The 19,267-nt window shown below is 33.9% G+C and overlaps 1 protein-coding gene across 1 annotated transcript; it reads left to right on the top strand.

Annotated features, from left to right (window-relative positions):
- Positions 1-6,532: 6,532 nt before the first annotated feature.
- Positions 6,533-9,476, top strand: LOC140808689 (two-component response regulator ARR14-like). The gene is made up of 6 exons (XM_073165866.1): positions 6,533-6,695; positions 7,689-7,838; positions 7,955-8,419; positions 8,585-8,661; positions 8,735-9,145; positions 9,375-9,476. The coding sequence occupies exons 1-6, from the start codon at positions 6,533-6,535 to the stop codon at positions 9,474-9,476; spliced, it is 1,368 nt and encodes a 455-aa protein (XP_073021967.1).
- Positions 9,477-19,267: the final 9,791 nt, after the last annotated feature.

The following is a 19,267-nucleotide window of genomic DNA, read 5'->3' as shown; positions in this document are numbered from 1 at the left end:
TTAAAAATTAAAAGTAAAATGAAGAGTAAGGAAAGGTGTATGTGTATATACTTGTACGTGTGTGAGATATATATATTGTTAGAAAAAGAGTTTAAAACAAACTTCTTTCTCCTTTAGTCAAATGAAATAATATAAATGTGTGGGAGAGTGTGATATACGTGTGTGTATATATATATATGTGGTGTATGTGTTCTTTTAATAATTGAATGTGTGTGTAGGTGTATGTGTGGAAGTCAATATGTGTGCGTGAGTTTACTAGTTTAGGGAAATAGATTTTTGCTTAAATATCCATTAACAATACTAATTAAAAATGAAAGACTAATTAAGTAGCTACTTAAAATACTAACTATATTATTAAATTAATTAAACATATAAATCCCTAAAAATCTCGAATAAATTTCCTTGGTAAAAAAAATAAAGTGCACCCTAGCAAAACTTTAAAAGTTTTAAAATGTTAAAAATCACTAAATAAATAACTTAGGCTTTAAAAATGATGAAACTCAAATAAATTATTTAAATGTCCCATTCACAACTTAAAATAAAATATCGCATTTTAAATTGACAAAATCGTCACCGGTCTCTTTTCCTCTATCCCACCTCGAATAATCGTCTGAAACATAAAACTCAAGAAACATTTTATCTTGCATCAATTAAACATAAATAATTAATATAATGAAATAAGCATGCATTAAAATCCTTTAATAAAATACATAAGAAATTTATTAACTTGCACACACGTGGTTCATATGGATCTAAAATTTTCGGGACTTCACAATAGTTGCCCCTCTCACAACAATAATACCTCTGCATCTCTCTGTTCAAATCACTCAAACCTAGAATAGGCTTGAGGCTATAATCGCCAATGTTCAAACTACCATTGACAGCCAGTTGCTAGAAATATTAGATTATACGCAGCGTGGTGATATAAAAAAAAAAGAAAACAGAGATAAAGAAAATAAATAAGAAGAATAAGGATACGAAGAACAAGCAGGAAGGGGCCGAGAAAAAGGTTGAGGAAGATAGGAAGAGGGAGAAGATTCAAGATCAACACCAAAAGAGCCAAGGTGGTAGAAGTGCCGATGGTAATGTGATCAACAACCGGTTTATGAACTAGTATAGCTTATCCAGGTGTAATAATCTTTTAATACTTTTATTTTGTAAAAATGTTATTAACTTAATGAAATACATTATCTTTTATCATATCTCGTTCATTTTGGTGTATTGTATTATCTTTGTATTTGAGGCTTAGTTTTGTCATCAGGAAAAAATAGACAATTGTTATATCGTAATTCATTAATTTCGTGATAACAAATAGTATCTAACTGTTATGGGGTCCAACCACCATTTTATGTGTATACAGGTTTCGAGCAGGAGGTCAAGAAGCCTAGCCGCATTGCTTTCTAAAATCAGATTTCTTAAGCTTGATCATATAAGTGCTCAACCAGATGATATGTCTAGTCGGGGTGTTCAAGCTGAACTATTTGAGTTTCAAAACGGACATTTTCAAGCCCAAACCGAACTTTTCAAAATCAGTGCATTTGGTCTTCAAGGTAGACTTTAAAAGGTTCACATCAATCCTACCAACCAACTCGGTTTTATCAAAACATCTTTTTGACCAATTAAGTACAAGAAACAAGGCTATCAGAAGACCAGAATGTGTCTCAATAAGACAGAATTATTACAGTATTCTCTCTCATAATTATCAACTTTTCAGAGCCGTTTGTTTATATTTTTTGCAAGAAGCCAACAATAATTTAATTCAGTGTGCGATGAATCAAGTAAGAACAGAAACAAAGTTTCTTTCGCATCAAAAAAGGAAAAAAATCGAATGTTGCAAAGATTTGAACGTTGAAATCAAGAACAACTATAAATTGAGAGCTTCTTTTCTTTTTTCTTTTTTCATTTTAAGCCATCGGCAACATTACAAGCCTACAAGTTCTCAATTTTCATGATCTTCGAGCACCCTTACTTAACATATTCTCAAACCGCTCATTTTCTTTCACTTTTCAAGTTTATTACAGATAATCAAGAATCAACCACGACTTCTCACAACTTCTCAAGCCGTTCATTACTAATTGTAGTGTTGAGATATTGAATCGCATGATTATAGTTGTATTTGTTTGAATTGTATTATGAGTTTCAATTTTGGCAAATAGTAAGTTTTAAATTGAAGTAGGTTTGTATAAGCTGTTGCAAACCAAAGTGTAGTGATTTTTTTAACAACAGCTTTTTGGTCAGGATGTAACAACAATATAATGGTTTTTTAAGGCCATTAAATGGTGATTATTGCAGGCTGAAATCCAATCAAAATCCCTCCTTATTACCACCCCAAAGCTGAAGAAAATCACACCAAACACAACATTTCTCTCCATATTTTCGAGCTACCATAGCAGAATTTTCGATCACGATTTCTGTCCAAGTGTTGTCCATATTTTCAACCAAGAACAACAAGAAAAATAGGGCGAGATTCGACTGAATTTTCTTCACATTTTTTTAGGCCAATTTTTGTTTATTTCCAAGAAGAAATTCCATCCAAATTTGAGCAAGAAAGTATTGTCTAATTTGGAGATTCTAACAATATTTGCAAGAAAAGGTTCTATCCAAGTTCAGGCCATTTTCGAAGAACCAACAACAAGTTTTCTCCATATTTTGATCAATAAACAATAAGTGATCTTATGTTTTAATGATTATATACACATATAAGGATTTCGTTGTTCTGTGTTTTGAAAACTTCGATTAAACATGTTCCTTCATTTCATGATATTTTCAAATATTATGTTTAAGGCATTGTTAGGAATCGAATTTGACATGGTATCAGAATTCCGAACTAAGTTATGAAATGATATGACTCCCATACAGTGGGTATAAAATCGTTATATGACATCACCCCTTTAAAGGAGTAAAAATAATGTACTGATCTATAAAACAATAGAAAACAAGATGAATTTCAGCTCTATATGTTATGTTATGTTTATATTATGCTCTGTCTCGATATGCCCTTCAAAAATCATCAATATGAATATATTTATTTTTTTTATGCTCGTTTGGCTCTATTTGCTAAATGTTTCCCTCCCTAGAGAAGAACAAAAAACATGTTTAAGAGGAGCAACATGACATGTTTTGGGGCTGGTGTAAATATGTTATGATTTTATGTTTTCTCTTTTGTATCTTCTCAAACTATGCTTCTTTTCGCTTTTGCATTTCTGTTTTCTACTGTAAGAACCATTACTTGATTATGTAATAGAATGTATTTTGGATCTATACTACGAGGATTATTGTTTTGCAATGAGTAATTATGTTGTGTTAGGCTTGCATGAGTAAGAATAACACTAAAATAAGTGACTTCCTGGGACATTATCGTGCGTCAAGCTGGCAACATTGTGTCGTTTGACCTGATTGGTTAGGTGAACCGTAAAAGAGTGACGTCGTATTTTAACGGATAATATATATTATATCTATTGGGGATATGACCGACGGTATAGAAAGGGTAAGACTGATCTCTAAGGGATACGATACAATATTAGCAGATAGACACGCACCTCTTCGAACTCATATGCCTAACAGCCCGACCTATTTGCACCCAAGTAGGTGCACTCTGTACTGCCACAAGTATAAACAAATAAAGTTGTATTTTGGCTAAGAACTATATCTTTTGACCTAATGGTAAGCATTTGATCTTAACAATTGTTATCAGAGCGAGGTCATAAGTTCAAGTCTCCTATGAAGCACATTTCTATACTTCATGGGGAGATGTTGGGTGGTGTTACAAGAGAGGAAACTGGAGATAAATACTTGTTACAACTGTAGCGATGATTTCATTCCAAAATTGCAGTAACACCCATTTCTTTTCGAAGAGAAGAAAGAGTTCTTCGGTTGTGCGGTGTTGAGAAGAAAAGAACAACGTGAGAGAAATAGCAATGAAATTAAGTATTTTATTTGGAATATTGTGCTTTTACGAGGTGTGAGTGGCATGTGAGCCATTCCCATTAGTTTTAACCAGCAAATAGACGTAAGGATCAACTCAGGCATTTTTTTGAAATGTTTCGAATGTTGAAATATTTAGGACTAAACCTGGAAAGGGCCTAACATTTGAGATTGAACCGGTATTTTCCCCCACTCTGGACAAATGTTTCCTACTTTGTTCGTGAATCCCCGATTTGGTCATTAGTTCTAACATCCTCGATTGGATACCAAATGAAATAAAGCCGCTAGGACATTAAAATCGTAAACAACATGAATACAAACTATGTCATAACGTACGAACTTAAAGCCAACATTTTTGTACAAAAGGGAATGCGAAATAAAGTTGAAGGATAGAAACTAAATATAAAAGGAATTGTGAACAAAAAAATTGCAAGCTAACTAAGATGATTTTCCTACTGGAAACTAGAGAAACTATATTCTGCAGATTTTGTCTGGATATTTTCCATAACTTTAGGGTTAATTACTTTCCCCCTTCTCCACTTATTGGCCATGCAATCAAGACCCATGGCATTATCAAATTTTAGCTGCCATCTAAATCATTTGTTCCAAATGATGAAACGGGCTGGAAAATATTTATGGCTAACAAAAACATATGCTGAAATTCGATTACCTAAATGATCACTTGTTACAAGGAGGTGATAAACAATGAACTTTCGGGTTAGTTTGAAAAATGATTTTGGTCAACTATTTTTTTATAACCTGCGTCACATGATGCAACCCGTTCGGACAAGGTTACTTTGATAGATACGCGAACTTTTTTTTTAAAAGTTTTCTTTCTTTGTATATCTAGAGTCAATGAAGGGCACGTTATGAAAAGTGAAACCCTTTCATCCTTGAAATCGTTGGACTCATATAGTAGAATAAAATGTATTTTAGAAATTTATTTGAATTAATTTAATGAAATATCATACTACAATATATAAGAATATTTTTATACCAACAATGATGTATGAACGAACCCTAAAGCGACATCCAATCATAGACCTCACGTCAGGTAGTGGCCAGTTCCTCGCTTCAGAAACCACTTAGCATGATGGTATAATTTGCAGGAAAGCCATCTTGGATACAATATTAACATGTTATTTTACCAAAATAAAAATAAAGTGTTTTATTATAAGGAATAAAGTAGGATTTTACTAGGACTATTAATTTTAATTTACTTCCACATTTATTTTATTTTATTTTAATCCACAAAAAATAATTAGATTTCAAAATGATTAAATTATTTATTATTCATGTTAATTATGTTATAAATACTTAATTCATCGACTTTATTTGCTAAATATATCGCCGGACATTTAACTGGAGATATATGAAGCGAAACAACCCCAACGACTCTTGATAATAACCGTTATAGTTATTTTTTTATGATAATCGTCCAACGAACACTACAAATTAAATAAAGAATTTAACGTATGTTCGAATTGCAACGGTGATACTATCCCACTGTAATTAACTCGTATCGAATATATAATGTAAACATTAATAGTTCTTAAGGTTTAAATCTCTAAAATAGCGAAAGTAATATTTATTTATAATAAATTAATTCCTAATAATTTATTTATGTATAGAAAATAATTTTATAATATTATATTATTTTAAAATAATTAAATTAACTAATAAAGTAAAATAAATTAATTGTCCAAAGATATTGATTCAGTTATAACAATGAATTAAATATTATTTATCACATTAACATATTCATAAATTTATAAGTAGATATTTTATGGCATAAAATAATTAATGATAAGAAATATTATAATAATATTTTCTTACAGTAAAGTTATAAGTATAATTTCTGATAAAGTTAAATAAATATTATTCTTTTAGTTATTATTAGGGTTTGACTTTTGACACTTGTCTCCTACTTATCAGTCTACAAATTAATAAGATTATGTAATAATTCATACATAATCTTGACACCAAAAATGAGTAAGAGAAATGAATAAGAGCATTTAAAGACTTCCTATGTTGTGTATAATGTTGACTGGAATTTGGTCAGAAACCCCATTTTTTTTTATACAGAATTGAATTATTTGTTTTTATTATAAAAAAAAATCGAGCTTTTAAAAGGAAAGTAAATTACAGAAATTCGTAATCTTTCCAAAGTCAATTGCATAATCTACAGTGAAGAGTACACACAGCCATGCATTGGCTCCTATAAATACATCCCATCGATTTTCTATACTCCCCACTCTAAATCTTTCACCACTAGTTATATTGGGTACTCAAATGTACACTACCTTTCCCTTGAATTGATTTCATTCATTTTCGTTTCACATTTCGCTTTAAAATAATGACTTTTATGATAAGGATCTCGCGGCGTACCGATCATGTCGGAGAACGTTATCAGAAAGATCTTTATTAAAAATAATGATTTATATAACCTTTTGATCTTCGCTTTATGCATCATACATATCTATATTCATGAAAATTAAATATGATTCGAATCTCTAGATTTTATAATATGTTTGGAGATTTAGGTTTATGTCTATCATTAATGATCAAATGTTTTACATTTCTTGTGTAGAGAAATTATTTGGAGATCATGGCTATGTGGGATTTTGGTGGCGTTTGGGGAAATGAAGGAATAAGCAATCCGATGGCTTCATTCCATGCAATGGTGCATGAGATTCATGTGTTGGTTGTGGATCATGAGACTGAATCACTAATGAACACTGCTAAGATGCTGGAAATGTGCTCATACCGAGGTACACAATTTATTCTAATGTTAGAGAATATATATATATATATATATATATATATATATATATGACATGATGCTATTCTTTGGATGGTAGCACTGAAGGCCAGTATTTGACTACATGAGACAGATCTCTTGATATGATCTCATGTTGGACAGATCTTGGTAATTGGTATTTGCATGTGGTTGACGCATACATAACGAATTTTTATTTTTGTGATTTTGGTTTTTCATAATTCTAATTCAGTATTGCTTTTGTATGTTTTGATTTTAGGTCTTTTCATGAAGAATGTTGATTTAATATTTTTTTTTTTTTTGATGAGAAACTAGTTGATTTAATATTACTATACATGTGAATGCCATATCGCTAAAAATAGCGGACTAAGACTGAAATCTGACGACCTCAAAAAAACAAATACACAAGAACGAAAATGCTATTTTCCCCATAATAATTTATATAAAAAAGAAAGAAAAATATTTTCATTAATCTATACTATATATAGTATAGATTAATGAAAATATACATTAAACTAAAACCCCTTGTTGGTATGACCATATTATCACACAAGAATAAAATTACTATCATACCCTCACAAAAATAAAATTTCACAACTATATATTATTCCTATTTATAATATCAATTAAATCAAGGCAAAAACTTGTGTGAGACGGTCTCACAGGTCGTATTTGTGAGACAGATCTCTTATTTGGGCCACCCATGAAAAAGTATTACTTTTTATGCTAAGAATATTACTTTTTATTGTGAATATAGGTAGGGTTGACCCGTCTCACAAATTATGATCCGTGAGACGGTCTCACATGAGACTCACTCTTAAACCAATTACAAAAAAATGATTATAATCCAAAGAATTTTATTTATAAATAAATAAACACGTGCAACGAGACATAATATAACATCATGCATCTTATCCATGTAGTAATTAACCTACTCCATAATTTGTACTCAATTTAACTCGTGAATTTGCCTTTGTTGTTTCAGTTACTTTTGTTGAACTTGCTTCTGCTGCTATATCAATGATCTCAAGCGGAAAGGCCAAATTCGACATTGTGATGGCTAATGTCAACTCGCCAGACCTGCATGGATTCAAGCTTCTCCAACTCTCTGTCAACATGGATTTACCAGTCATTTGTAAGTATGTGTGTGTGTACTTAACTTTATAATCATAATATATGATTCTCTCTATATATATATAGTTTCGTTTCATTTCATTCAAAAAATATAATTTTCATTTTGCTGTTTTTAAGTAATGTCGGCGGACGATAACGCGTTCATGGCCATGAAAGCTCTGGAGAATGGTGCCTTCCTTTTCATCAAAAAACCTGCAACACTTGAGATCCTGAGGTGCCTGTGGCAATATGTTCTCAGGGAAAAAACCCGAATGGTTCGTGAAAAAGAGAGACTTCCGGAAGCAGCAGCAGCAGCCGCGGGTAATTACAAAGTACGAGGCATGGAAATCTATAACGGAGAAGATTACAACGGTCATAACTATAACTATGGAGGCAACAATGGCAGCATGATGATGATGAACAATAAGGGTAAATTAGGCAAGAAGTTAATGGGGCAAAAGGGTAGTTGCCGTGAGGATGGCTTTTACGGTCCGGAGAATCATATGCTTGGGGTTAATAAGGTTAGGAGAAAGGTGTGTACGGAGTGGACTCAGGATCTTCATGCGAAGTTTATGGATGCTGTTAGGACACTTGGTGAAGGAAGTAAGTTTCTTGCCCTTTTTCTTTGGTTCTCATGCCAGTTTTTAATCGTTTCGAAATTTTTTATGTCAGTAAAATAATTTTGTTGATATCGATTCTTTTATATATATTATTACTATAATATTGGCTTAAACTCACGTGTTGTTGACATAATATTTCAATGCGTAGGATGCTTCCCGAAAGAGATTCTTGATCTAATGAATACACCTGGATTGACAAGAATGCAAGTTGCTAGTCATCTCCAGGTTTGTACCGAGTGTGCAGCAGTGACAGATTACAGATCATTTTATCTAACCTTATTCTATATTATACACCTAGAAATGTCGGAATGACAATTGGCGATCACCGGATGAAAGGAAATCCCAACAAAACTCCCCTCAAGCGTCTTCTGATCTCAATATGTCCAACTACAAGCCAAGGCGATTTGGGTCGATGCCCCTGTTGGCTAAGCAAGAATCTGAACCAAGATCGAGCTCTGAAACCGAGACCCCGGATAAGGCTGAGAATGGAAAAATGGGGCTTCCGCCAGCAGCATACGAGCATCCACCGCAGCCCGGCCTGAATGGCAAATCCCATGGCAGCAGGAGGCATCCATCTGATGACTTCTTTAGCTTTACAGATATGGATTGCTTGATGCAGAACTTCTCTGGCGTGCCACAAGGACCTGTGATGAATCCTCAGACTTTGGGGGCAGGCTCATATCACTTGAACCAAGTTTACCCACAGCAGGTCTCAACTAAATTTACTCAAATTTGAACTAATTAATCAAATGAAAGAGTAATCCTAGATATCCAAAAAACTTTTCTGACAATTTGAATTAATATTTCTTACAAAAACAATCACAAATGTTAAGCAATAATGTTATTAAAACCGATCAAACCTCGAAGCATGTGTTTGTGTTTTTATATACATGTATAATCCGTTATTAATAAATATAGATATATAATTATTTATGCAGAATTCAGTTGTTCCAGGCATGGATGGAAGATGCCATTGGAATTCAGCGGCGACAAACTTCGAGAGTGACGGCTCAGAAACAAAAGACAATGAGAATAACTAGATTTGCTTCTTTAAGAAACAATATTTGAATAAAGTATGCATGCATGCAGCAATATCACAGCTTGCATGCAAGATTTTTATGATAAAGGACTGGTTTGACAAGTATTCAGTCCCCCGTTTTCATTTTCTTGGACACAAAAACTTCAAATTTTATTGAATAATGACGAGACATTGCTGAAACTCGGATTCTTTTCATCTCTACGTTCTTAGATTTTTCATTCAATACTTTACTTTCCCTAACAGGCACGCAGCGTGCATGGTGAGTATTAACTTCAAGTGTGACAGAATGTGGAAAACTCACCCGATCAGTTGGCCGGATCGGAGTACGCTGTTAGGTACAAGAAAGCAAAAAAATAAAACCATATATAGAGAAACCGTCTAACCGATGAAAGCTCCCTCCCCTCCATACGTATGTTATATCTGGCTTGGGATTTCCATTGCAATTAGTTGCTGTTGGAAATTTGAATAAAAATTAAATGTCTTGAATGTGGGAGTGTCTTTTGGTTCTCCACATTCTTGAGTTGGTTGTGGCTCATTATTGTGGAGTGTCTTTTGACTTTCCACATTCTTGAGTTACTTGAAAACTTGTGGCTCTTCATATTCTTGAGTTAATGGGAAGATTAATTGAGTTAATTAATCTTGCATGACTCTTGGTATGCTTTTTGGGGGCTTATAAATAGTGTGCTCATTTCCCCATTTCAAGTACATGAAAATCTTTTCTCTCAAGTATTCTCTTGCATTTCATATTGTTAGCTTTTCTTTTGGCCTCCGTTAAATCTCGGTGATAAAGTAAAGGTACGCTTTCAGTTCGTCGTAGTAGTGTCTCGTGCTAAGTCACTGCTGGTTGTTCCGTTGTATCCTGGGAAACAGACGTCCAAGTTCATCCTCGAAGCACATCCCGGAGGGGACGAATCTGTTTTAAGGACACTGTATTTTCATACAGGCCTCGGTTTGCTTTATTTTAAGCTTTGTGCTACTGTTTTGTTCATACTACTAGTTCGTTGGTTTTAGTATACCTTTCTGTTTATTCCATACATTTTGTATAACAATCTTAAAACAGATTACTTATTACGAGTTTTGTTTCAGATATGGCTACTGAAACTAACGTGCAAGTTGTCCCTCCTCAAGTTGTTTCTCATGGTACCCCACGTGCTGCTGCGGTTGCTGTTCCAGCAAGTCACGGTGAAAAACCCGAGAAGTTTACTGGTGTGGACTTCAAAAGGTGGCAGCAGAAGATGCTGTTTTACTTGACGATGCTGAACCTGGCTAGATTCCTCACGGAGGATGCTCCTAAACTCAACGAGGGTGAGGGAGATGTTGAATCTGTTAGTGCGGTTGAGGCATGGAATCATTCTGATTTCTTGTGCCGAAACTATATACTAAACGGATTAGCAGATTCACTCTACAACGTGTTTTGCGAAAAGAAAACGGCTAAAGAGCTGTGGGAATCCCTTGACAGAAAGTACAAAACCGAGGATGCCGGGGCCAAGAAGTTTCTTGTTGGTCGCTTTCTGGACTTTAAAATGGTGGATTCAAAGCCGGTTATCAGCCAAGTTCAAGAACTCCAAGTGATTCTTCACGAGATTCACGGTGAGGGGATGACTTTGAGCGAATCATTCCAAGTGGCTGCTATAGTTGAGAAGCTACCACAAGCTTGGAAGGATTTCAAAAACTACTTGAAGCACAAGCGAAAGGAGATGAATGTGGAAGAACTCATAGTTCGACTTCGCATCGAGGAAGACAACAAGAGTTCTGAAAGACGATTATTTTCTCCTGTTGCCGCTAAGGCAAATGTTGTCGAGCATGACCAAAGCTCGAAAAAGAGAACATTTTCCTCCTCCAGCAAAAGGTTGAACATGGGACCCAAAGGAGGCGTGTCAAAGAAAAGGTTCTCTGGAAAATGCTACAACTGTGATTGTATGGGTCACAAGGCATCTGAATGTAAGAAGCCGAAGAGAAACCGAGAGGCGAATGTGGTAGATAACATTGCTCATGAGGTTTCGAACATGAATCTATGTGCTGTAATATCAGAGGTTAATCTGGTGGGTTCGAATCCAAGGGAGTGGTGGATCGACACGGGTGCCACTCGCCATGTTTGCTCGGATAAGGAGATGTTTGCAACTCTTGAGGAATCTGAGAATGGGGAAAAGCTGTTCATGGGAAATTCCGCCACTTCTGAAATCAAGGGTCAAGGAAAAGTTGTCTTAAAGATGACATCGGGAAAAGAACTGACGTTGAACAATGTGCTGTATGTGCCTGACATCCGCAAGAACTTGGTGTCCGGGTCGCTTCTTAATAAGCATGGTTTCCGCATTGTCTTCGAGTCAGATAAGGTTGTTTTGTCTAAGAGTGGAATGTTTGTTGGTAAATGTTATGTTTGTAATGGTTTGTTCAAACTAAATGTAATGGCTATTAAGCACGTGATCAATAAAGTTAATACTTTTGCTTACTTGCTTGAGTCTTCTTGTTTATGGCATGGTAGACTTGGACACGTTAATTACGATACAATTCGTAGATTAATAAACATGAAAAGCATTCCTGCATTCCAAATTGATAAACAACACAAATGTGAAACTTGTGTTGAGGCAAAACTAACGAGATCATCTTTTCGAACTATTGAAAGAAATAGTGAACCACTTGATATAATTCACAGTGATGTATGTGATTTAAAAGGTGTACAAACTCGTGGTGGAAATAAATACTTCATTACTTTTGTTGACGATAGCACAAAATTTTGTTATGTGTATCTCCTCAAAAGTAAGGATGAAGTTATTGACAAATTTGTCCAATATAAGAGTGAAGTTGAAAATCAACTTAGCAAGAAAATTAAGGTGCTAAGAAGTGATCGTGGAGGTGAATATGAATCACCGTTTGCTGAGTTTTGTGCTCAACATGGTATCAAACACGAAAGAACTGCACCTTATTCTCCTCAGCAAATTGGCATTGCAGAGAGAAAGAATCGCACATTGAAAGAAATGATGAACGCGTTGCTATTAAGTTCTGGTTTACCACAGAACATGTGGGGGGAAGCTGTTCTAACAACAAATTACCTTTTAAATAAGGTGCCCCGAAAGAAGCTAGATAAAAGCCCATACGAGTTATGGAAAGGTAGAAGTCCTTCTTACCAATACTTGCGAGTGTGGGGGTGCCTTGCCAAGGTAGCAGTACCTACTCCAAAGAATGTAAAGATAGGACCAAAAACTGTGGATTGCATTTTCATTGGATATGCTCAAAACAGTAGTGCGTATCATTTTTTTGTATATGAATCTCAAATACCTGATATTCACAAGAATACGATAATGGAATCAAGAAATGCTTCGTTCTTTGAACACATGTTTCCATGCAAATCTAAGGAAGAACCAAGTTCATCCAAAAGATTATATGAAACAATTGATGAAGAACAAGAGCTTGATCAAGAGATTGAACCTAGACGTAGCGAGAGAGCTAGGACTGAGAAATCCTTTGGTCCGGATTTCATCACTTTCATGATGGAAAGTGAACCTCAAAGCTTCAAAGAAGCAATTAGTTCATCTGAGGGACCTCTATGGAAAGAGACTATCAATTCCGAAATGGAATCAATTTTACAAAACCATACGTGGGAATTAGTAAATCTTCCTCCGGGAAGCAAACCACTAGGCTGTAAATGGGTTTTCAAAAGGAAAAAGAAATCAGATGGAACAATAGATAAGTATAAAGCCAGATTGGTAATTAAAGGTTACCATCAACGTGAGGGGTTTGATTACTTTGACACATATTCTCCTGTATCGAGAATAACCTCTATTCGTGTATTACTTGCGATTGCCGCCTTGCGGAATCTTGAAGTACACCAAATGGACGTAAAGACTGCTTTTCTAAATGAAGATTTAGAAGAGGAAATTTACATGGAACAACCTGAGGGATTTTCTGCGACTGGGCAAGAAAATAAGGTTTGTAAACTGGTGAAGTCTCTATATGGCTTAAAACAAGCACCAAAGCAATGGCACGAAAAATTTGATAAAGCCATGATAGAAAGTGGATTCAAATTCAGTGAATGTGACAAATGTGTATACATAAAGAACACTGAATTTGGATATGTCATCTTATGTCTTTACGTAGATGACATACTTATCATTGGTAGTAATGATAAGATGATCAAATCCACTAAGAAGTTATTGAATTCAAGATTTGACATGAAAGATTTGGGCTTAGCCGATGTAATCCTTGGAATTAAAATCCATAGAACATCAGAAGGGCTAGTCCTAAGTCAGTCACATTATGTTGACAAAATACTTGAGAAATTCAATAACGATGACTCTGCATTGGCTAGAACCCCGATAGATACCAGTCAACATCTATCAAAGAATCGAGGTGAGAGTATGTCTCAATTAGAATATTCTCGAGTCATTGGAAGTCTGATGTACCTAATGAGTTGTACAAGACCAGACATAGCCTATGCAGTAAGCAAATTGAGTAGATTCACGAGTAATCCAGGAGTTGAACACTGGAAAGCAATTATCAGATTGCTAAGATACTTAAGGTACACTCGTGATCATGGGCTGCACTATACAAGATATCCTGCTGTTATTGAAGGATACAGTGATGCTAATTGGATATCTGATATGAAAGATTCAAAATCTACAAGTGGATTCGTATTCACTTTAGGAGGTGCAGCAATTGCGTGAAAATATTCTAAACAAACTGTAATAGCCAGATCCACAATGGAATCTGAGTTTATAGCTCTTGACAAGTGTGGTGAAGAGGCTGAATGGCTGCGTCACTTCTTAGAAGATGTTCCAGGATGGGAAAAACCTGTGTCGGCTATATGCATACATTGTGATAGCCAATCTGCGATTGGAAGGGCACACAATAATATGTATAATGGTAAGTCTAGGCATATACGTCGTAGACATAATACCATTAGACAACTACTCTCAACTGGAGTTATCTCTGTGGACTATGTAAAGTCAAAGGATAATATAGCGGATCCGCTAACCAAAGGGTTAAACAGAGAGTTAGTTGCGAAAATGTCAAGGGGAATAGGGCTCAATCCTATAGAATAAATTGGTGCGAAGGAAAACCCAACCTACGCTGACTGGAGATCCCAAGAACTAGGTTCAATGGGACAACCTAATCGCATTAATTTGGAGAATCACTGTGGGGGCTATCCCTAGTCCATTCTTATTATGAAACAGTGAATGTTGAGGATAAGCTTACGGCTTTTAATGATTCTGATGAGAAGAATATAGAATCACCTATGTGAGAGAGAAGTGGGGCCGCTTCGAAGGAATTGCAAGGCTCAATTCTAGACCCTCTCGCAGAACTAGGCGTGTGTTCATGGTCAAAACGAACACAATCATGAGAACTGAATAGTATCAGGGAGAGTCTTGTGTGAAATATATCTTAATTTACATAAATGACAGAACAGTTCAAGGACATCATGTCTACTGGTCAGCTAGTAAAGCAAATATATTTCATGAGGGAAGGTTCAAAGGAAAACACCCACCTATCCTATGCAGGATTCAACTGTAGAACTTTGTCACCGAGATGTATATCAATTTTCATTCATGTGGGGGATTGTTGGAAATTTGAATAAAAATTACATGTCTTGAATGTGGGAGTGCCTTTTGGTTCTCCACATTCTTGAGTTGGTTGTGGCTCATTATTGTGGAGTGTCTTTTGACTTTCCACATTCTTGAGTTACTTGAAAACTTGTGGCTCTTCATATTCTTGAGTTAATGGGAAGATTAATTGAGTTAATTAATCTTGCATGACTCTTGGTATACTTTTTGGGGGCTTATAAATAGTGTGCTCATTTCCCCATTTCAAGTACATGAAAATCTTTTCTCTCAAGTATTCTCTTGCATTTCATATTGTTAGCTTTTCTTTTGGCCTCCGTTAAATCTCGGTGATAAAGTAAAGGTACGCTTTCAGTTCGTCGTAGTAGTGTCTCGTGCTAAGTCACTGCTGGTTGTTCCGCTGTATCCTGGGAAACAGACGTCCAAGTTCATCCTCGAAGCACATCCCGGAGGGGACGAATCTGTTTTAAGGACACTGTATTTTCATACAGGCCTCGGTTTGCTTTATTTTAAGCTTTGTGCTACTGTTTTGTTCATACTACTAGTTCGTTGGTTTTAGTATACCTTTCTGTTTATTCCATACATTTTGTATAACAGTTGCTTGGGTCATTGAGCGGATATCTACAACCTCTAATCCGGTCGTCGTTAATAGTTATCTCCTGATCTTAAGATCCATTTTAAAGTATTTTAAACCAATCTTCCGTTGTAGATTTAAATTTAATAAATATTATTTGATAATTAATTGTGATTCTAATAATTGAGCCTCACAACGACGACAATCAACATATAATCAAACTAACTAGAATTTGTACTCAGTTTCAGAAAGCGATTTTATGTGAAAACAGAAACTTCGTGACAATTTAATGTTTTAAATCTAATTAAATTCAATTAGTAATAAATGAACTCTATTTTTAAAAATAATAATGGAGCTGTTCAATATTTCTTGAAATATATATTTAATATAGAGGATTTCACAACGACTGAACGGCAGTTAGATAATTAATTGTAATTTAACACGTATGATCAACAACGCGGGAGTTTGGTGTCATTATGCGAATTAGAATTATTCCATGGTCATTAACCAACCACTAGAATTAGTTGGCAAATTTTCGTAGTTTTAATTTATTTGGAATTATGATATTCATTGATTTAGTTAAGTAATCGAAATTCTTATCGATTTATATGGGAACGACTCGTAATCCAGATTTGATATATTAAAATTTGACCTAACGCACTTGCTAATTTTGCTGGTCACTTCTCAACCAAGAAACTATAGGGTGTGTGTATTCTGGAATCACCCATGCTTCTGCGGATGACCAACTCCTTTTGGCTCGTTGTGTTTCTTGCTCGGTATCTATCTTGGTCTGTTGACGACTGTGGGAGCTTCAGGGCAGAGCCGGGCCTGAGACGAGGTCCATGAGACCTGTGCCTTAGGCCCAACATTTGGGGGCCCAAAATGTTATAATATTAAGCATAACTAGGGATAAACGAATCATTTTATATATATCTAATATATTTTCTAAAAAAATATTTTTGTTGAAAATAAGAGTTGAAATTATTGAAGGCTGAAAATAAGAGTTGTAAATATTGAATTAATTAGTATGTATTAATGTATTTATTTTTAGATTATTTCCAAAAAATTCTATAAATAGGTCTCTCAATTTGTGAAGAAAAACACAATTGAGTGGAGAAAATTTTATAAAGTGTGTAGTTTAATATATTTTGTGAGTTTGAGATTTTTAATATTTACCGTAATTTTTTTTGACTTTTAACACGTTATCAGCAAGATACTCGAAGGATCTCCATATTTTTCTAAAGCTCCAAAACACAAAAAAAAATAACAATATTTAAAAGTAAAAATATGTATTTTACTGTTTATTTATATATATATATATATATATATATATATATATATATATATATATATATAAATATATTGTAGTACCATATCTAAGTGATATTGATGTCCTTATGTATCTTGAAAATTGTACAAGACCTTATATATCTTCTGCTGTAAATTTATTAGCAAAATTTAGCTCATTTCCAACAAAGAGACACTGGAACATATATTCTATTATCTACGAGGAAGAACAAACTTGGGACTTTTGTATTCAAAATGTATCAATCAAAGTATGACTGGTTATCCTGATTCTGGGTATTTATCTGGTTCACACAAGGCACGTTCCCAAATCGGATATGTATTTACTCGCGGAGGCATTGTAATTTCTTGGCGTTCACAGAAACAAACACTCGCAACAACTTCATCAAATCATGCTGAGATTTTTGCACTTCATGAAACAACCGTGAATGTGTGTGGCTAAAATCAATTACCAGACATATCCAAATCTCATGCGGATTATCATTCGACAAGAAGTTCGTGACACTATAGGAATATAATGATGCATGTGTAGCTCAAATGAAAGAAGGATACATAAAAAGCGACATAACTAAACATATTCCACTCAAGTTCTTCACATTCACCAAGAGCTTGAGAAGAATAAAGATATTTATATTCAATCAAGTGAAAACTCATCAGATCTCTTCACAAAAGCACTTCCTACGACATTATTAAAAAAATATATATATAACATTGGGATGTGCAATCTACGAAATTTGTGAAGAATCGCTCGTTTTAACATGAGTGGGAGCATACATGACTGCGCTCTTTTTTTCTTACTATAGTTTTTATCACAATTGGGTTTTCCTAGTAAAGTTTTTAACGAGGCAGTATAAAGACACGTAATGAAGATAATCATTGTATCATGATCATCATCACAAGGGGAGTGTTGAAAATAAGAGTTGAAATTATTGAATGTTGAAAATAAGAGTTGTAAATATTGAAAATTAGTGTGTGATGATGTATGTAATGATGTATTTATTTTTGGATTATTTTCAAATAAATTCTATAAATAGGTCTCTCAGCATGTGAAGAAAAACACAATTGAGTTGAGAAAATTTTATAGTGTGTAGTTTAATATATTTGTGAGTTTGAAATTTTTACTTTTTACCGTAAAGTGTGTAGTTTAATTTGGATGTTTTTTTCAAAAGGAAAATTAATTTGGATGTTGATAGCATGATTCTTGGCTTTTAATTAATATACTAAATATAATAATATTAATGTTAGATTTTATTCTTTCATTTTGGTCATAAAAAATAATTTGGGGGTTTTCCCCTTCCACCTCGCCCTCTATAAGAGGACTCTCCTCTGCCTCGAGAGTACATATATGTAAATGAAAACATTAAGATAAATATTCTCGAGTTAAGAAATCTGGTAAGTGATTATCTTCACCTTTTTTATAAATGATTTCAAAATCAAAAGGAGCTAAATGAGCCTGCCATCTAGCAAACATGTTCTTAGACACATCATGTTTAAAATCTTTGTTAAACATAAATTTTGTAGATTTGCAATCAGTTTTTATAATAAACTTTTGATTATATAAATCATCTTGAAATTTTAAAATGCATCTAACAATAGCTAAGATTTCTTTTGCTACTGTGGAGTAATTTTTCTGGGCATTATTCCATTTCCCAGAATAAAATCTTATAAGATATTCTTGTTTAGTTTGGGGATCTTTTTGTTTCAAAATTCCACCAAAACCTATATCAGAAGCATCTGTTTCTACAATTTTATCCCATTGGGAATTAGCAAGCATAAGACAAGGAAGGTTTTTAACTTTTTCCTTAATATTTTTAACAGCCATAGTATGTCTTTCAGACCAAGGTAAAGGATTTTTCTTTAACCTATCATATAAGATAGCAGAATCTTTAGTAAGATCTTTTATATAAGGAGAAATATAATTTAAACTTCCTAAAAATCTTTGCAACTGAGTTTTATCAGTTATTATATCAGGGAATTTTGATCCAAACTCAATACTTCTTTGAATAGGAATTATTTTTCCTTTTTCAATCATATGACCAAGAAATCTAATATTAGTTTGAAATAAAATCATTTTAGATTTTGAAATAACAAGACCATTTTGAATAACAATATTTTTAAACATTTCTAAATGTTTAAAATGTGTTTCAATATAATTAGAAAATACTAAGATATCATCTATATAAACAATTATAAAATTGCTATAGTTATAAAAAATATCATTCATTATTTGTTGAAATTCTGAAAGGGCATTTTTAAGGCCAAATGGCATTACTGTCCATTCATAATGTTCTATAGGAACATTAAAAGCAGTTTTATATCTATCAGATTCTTTTACTTGAATCTGCCAAAATCCCGATT

This window comes from Primulina eburnea, chromosome 1 (genome assembly GCF_022965805.1).
Source record: "Primulina eburnea isolate SZY01 chromosome 1, ASM2296580v1, whole genome shotgun sequence".
Classification (NCBI taxonomy): Eukaryota; Viridiplantae; Streptophyta; class Magnoliopsida; order Lamiales; family Gesneriaceae; genus Primulina; species Primulina eburnea.
The sequence above is the reverse complement of the archived record's forward strand: the minus strand, read 5'-3'. Positions and strand labels throughout refer to the sequence as shown.